The 4,139-nt window shown below is 62.2% G+C and overlaps 1 protein-coding gene across 1 annotated transcript; it reads left to right on the forward strand.

Moving 5' to 3' along the window:
• Window positions 1-1,163: 1,163 nt before the first annotated feature.
• Window positions 1,164-3,047, forward strand: LDBPK_281110 (hypothetical protein, conserved; the record flags this gene model as incomplete). Its single annotated transcript, XM_003862161.1, has 1 exon — window positions 1,164-3,047. The coding sequence occupies one exon, from the start codon at window positions 1,164-1,166 to the stop codon at window positions 3,045-3,047; it is 1,884 nt and encodes a 627-aa protein (XP_003862209.1).
• Between the last annotated feature and the right edge of the window lie 1,092 nt (window positions 3,048-4,139).

Raw genomic sequence — 4,139 nt, forward strand, 5'->3', positions numbered from 1 at the left:
TTGCTTTTGCTGACTGACCCACTCCTCCACCGGTGCCGGCGCGCCGCGCGAGCGTGTGTGCTGCGGTCGGGGCTGCGCTGAGCGCCGTCCTCACCGTCCACACATAGCCATGGCGCCGCCGCGCGCGCTGCTGCCGTGCCCCGGCGTTGTCACTGTGCCAAGACTGATTTCCTTCTTTGATTCCCCATTGTCCTTCATTTTCCAATCCGAGGCATAAAACCGAGCGCGCAACGCCACGTGTGACTGCGTGGCACACGGTGTGTGTGTGTGTGTGTGTGGCCAGGTGCTGGTGCACCCTGGCACGGGCGAGATGCCTGTGCCGAGAATGCGTTAGCTGAAGCTGTCAACTGAGGGAGCCAGCGAAATGATGCATAGGGAGGCGTATGGGCCATCGGTGTTCCGCGGGTCCATCACTCCTTTGCCAGGGTGTGGTGGCGCAGGCACGTGGGCGTATGTCATTTCGGCCCCGCTGCGCTCGTCGCTTCCAGCACAGGCGCCGATGTTTCACCTTTTATTGATGGGATAAAGTCCGTTGGGGCCGCTTCACCCCCGCTTGATCAATCATCTCTCTCTCCTATCCCTCACATCACTCATGCAAAGTGCTCGACGGGCCGCGTGCTTCCATCGTGGCTTGCCCTTTTTCTCGTCCGTGTGCACGCGTGAACAGCCAGCAGGGCGCACACAGGAGCGTGACCATCACCGACACGAAGATCCAGCGCTGCCGTGGTGTGCTTGCGCGACCCCTTTTGCTTGCTTCACGTCCGCTTTTAGCCGCCCCCCTCCTCATCTTCTTCCCCTCTCCCTAGCCGCATCGCCGCAAAGGTGCCAGCGCACGCGACCGAGGAAAAGGAGGGCGAGACGATGGGTGACACCGGAGGTGCGTTCTTGCAACGAACTAGAGGTCGAATAAAGAACACACACACACACACACACACACATCGGCGCTGCACTCAGGAAATCGTTATCCGCTGTGGCAGCCGACCCCGGGCGCAACAAGCGGTCCTTTTCTCCGCTGCTCTACCTGCCTCCCCACCGCCTACGGTGTCTCCTCGCTTCTTCTCGCCAGTAGTGCGTGATACAGGCACCCTCTCGTCGCCGCTGTTGCTCAGTCGGCAGGCATGCCGCTGCCGTGGCAGTCGCTATCCCACACACAGGCAAGCCAGATGGATAAGAAGACGGCTCTCGCACAGCTGCGGCAGTCGAAGTTTGTCTATGAGCGCGGCCTTGAGCGGCAGGAGGCGGAGCGGCGGGCAAAGCTGCACCGTTTTCTTGATCAGCACAAGCACGCAAGCCAGTGGGCAACGTCTCTCGCGGCCCTTGTGGACGCGGTGCGGCACGGCGTGATGCCGAGCGATGCGGCTCTGTGCCGCGCCATGTGCCAGTGTGGGCAACGTGGGCAGCTCCAGGCTGCAAAGCAGGTGTACGTTGATCTCTACCGCCGGATCGGTCGCCCCCGCCCCCTAAGGGCCCATGTGGCTTTCATGGCTGCCTGTGCCGACGCCGGCGATTTCGCTGAGGCGCATCGACAATTTCGTGCGCTGCGTGACCGAGATCTCGCGCAGCACGCTAAGAATGCGTCGCACTGCCCAGTGGTGAACGACGACCTCACAACCGAGTACTTGCGCGCCGCGCTGTGTGCATCGCTCGGGCGGCGGCCTGCCAGCGGGGAGGAGAGACCCGCTGCCGCCGCCGGCGCGGCCCCAATACCCGTCACACGCACGCAGGGCAGCTCAGCATCGGAGCCTTTTCAGAGTAGGCGTTCCCCCACGATGACGAAGGAGGAGGGAGCGCGCCCGGCTGAGCGTGGCAGCATGCATCGCGGCCCCGATGACTTCTGCGGCGGCAAGCCACGCGCAGATGCCACGAAGCAGGACGCTGACGATGTGCCCGCTTCCTCTCCTTGGAAAGTTGCGTTAGAGGAGTTCGTCGCCCTGCGCAGGAACGCCGAGGTGTTTCGCAAGAACAACGAGCTGACACCGCTGCTGCTGGAAACGGCTACCCAGCTGGCCTGCGTAGGCCGACAGTGGCAGCTATGTCTTTCGATTCTCCGCGGCGCCGAAGCTGAGCAGGCGCTCATCCCGCCGGAGGCGTACGATGCGTCGATTCGTGCGTGCTACCAAGCACAGAAGCACACCCAGGTTGTGCGGCTCATGGAGCAGCTTATAGCGACGCGCGCGCCACCCGATGAGCGGAGCGTGCGACTGGCGCTGGCGGCGTCGGAAGAGGTCTCAGCGGAAGAGCGCGTCCAGCAGACGTTCTCATCTTCGGCGATCGACGGTGTTGGTAGAGGTGGGCGTGGGTGGTCGATGGCGCTCACACTCTTTCAAGCTCTTGAGCGCAACGGCTTTCCGCTATATCAGCAGAGCTACGAAGCACCGCTGCGGGCGTGTGCCTACGCTGGTCGGTGGAAAGAAGCCTTTCAGATGTTGGACGTAATGCGGCGCGATAACCGGCCTGTATCCGCCCCCGTGTACGCGCAGGCGCTAGCCTCGCGAATCGAAGCAGCCACCACGTGGGCAAAAGTGCGTCGGCTGATGCGAGCGTCCAGTCTTGCGGAGGGGCACGCGAGCGTCGTGGTACTCTATCTTGCAGCGCTGCGAGCCTGCATGCGGCTGCGCGACTGGAAGCACTTTGCCGAGCTGAACCGGGAGATGCGGGACCGCGACATTCCGGAAACGTACGACAAGATGCGACTGCTGATCGAGGCAGCCTACCTGCAGGAGCAGTACCACAGCGTGCTCATGCGATTTGCTCGGTTTGAGAACATTACGCAGTACGAGCGCCGCCGCGTTGTCGACGACAAGCGTGTGCGCCTCTATGAGGAGGACTTTGCTCTGCCCCCGGCACTACTAGACATGGTGCTGGCGGCATTCGAGAAGGTAAAGGGACACGCAGATCCTATGGTGGAGGCCGCGTACCAAGCCGCGCTGCGGCACAAGGAGCGGGGGAGTGGCGGACAGAGCCTCGCCGGCGCCCACACCGCCCCGGACGAGTGGATGTACTCACAGAAGGCCCGTGAGGCGCGTACTTCACCCGAGTTTCACTGAAATCTCTGTCTTCCAGATCGCAGCGAAAAACAGCCGCGCTGGTGTTGTGAGGGGCCGCGGGACATGAGCAACACTGTGCGGTCTATGCCTCTCGGCACTGCCGCGTCTGCAGAGGGGGCGAGTCGAGTGGGCATCGTGAACGCGTCTCTGCTTTCTCGCTCTCACGCTCTCCAGCGCTGATCAGCGAGGCGCGAAAGAAAGGTAGAAGGCTTCAGTCCTCCGCTTACCGTCTGCAACACAACACTCAGCAGAGGCACCCAAGGCGCTCTGTGCTGTTACCGAGAGAACGATCGACGTCGAGCAAAGGGCGAAGGAATTCCACACTCACGAGGGAGGTCCTCCGCAATCACTGTGGCACATACAAGCCTGCGCGCATGCACCTCTGACGTCCTCGCTGAAGGCCAGAAGAGCTAAGCAAGCACGCTCACACGTACGCAATGAGAGGCTCTCCCCACGAATTCGAATGGGCATACCAGTCTCACAACAAAGCGCCCCGATGCGAAAGCGAAACAACACCGACGGGCGCGCCGTCTGCTGATGCAGACGCTCACACACGAGGCTCCATGTGGGTGCACGGTGCAGAAGCAGGTGCACGGGCCCCGCTGCGTGACCTTGTGACAGTTGACATTGTCAACGGGAAGGTGACAAGTGCTCCCTGGGCGTTCCGCGCGTCTTCGCGTCAAACTTTTTCTCCGGGTGAGAGTGCGTTTCCAATGTTGCTCGACCCTTTCCTTTCGAGAGCTCCCTTCACGTGTCTTCTTCGAGGGTTTCGGGTGTTTTCTCTTCCCACCCTCTCCGCCGCTTCGTTCGTTGGGCGGTGGGACTCGGAAGCCGTCGCCTCGTTCCTCGCAGCCCCACCCTCCTCCGCCGCTGCTGCCCATCTCTCCTTCCGCAGCGCATATGTCTCTTCACGCCTCTCTCCCTCTCCCTCTCCTCGCTGCTTCTGCCGCACCTCCTCGCCTTCTCTCGACTTGCATTGCGTGCTACCTGAACGCACGCACACACATCGACTGAGCTCCTCCCTCCCCCCTGCCCTGCCCTGCCCTGCCCTGCGACCACACACGTGCAGATTCCTTGGCACTTGATTACGTT

Source organism: Leishmania donovani, chromosome 28, assembly GCF_000227135.1.
Source record: "Leishmania donovani BPK282A1 complete genome, chromosome 28".
NCBI lineage: Eukaryota > Euglenozoa > Kinetoplastea > Trypanosomatida > Trypanosomatidae > Leishmania > Leishmania donovani.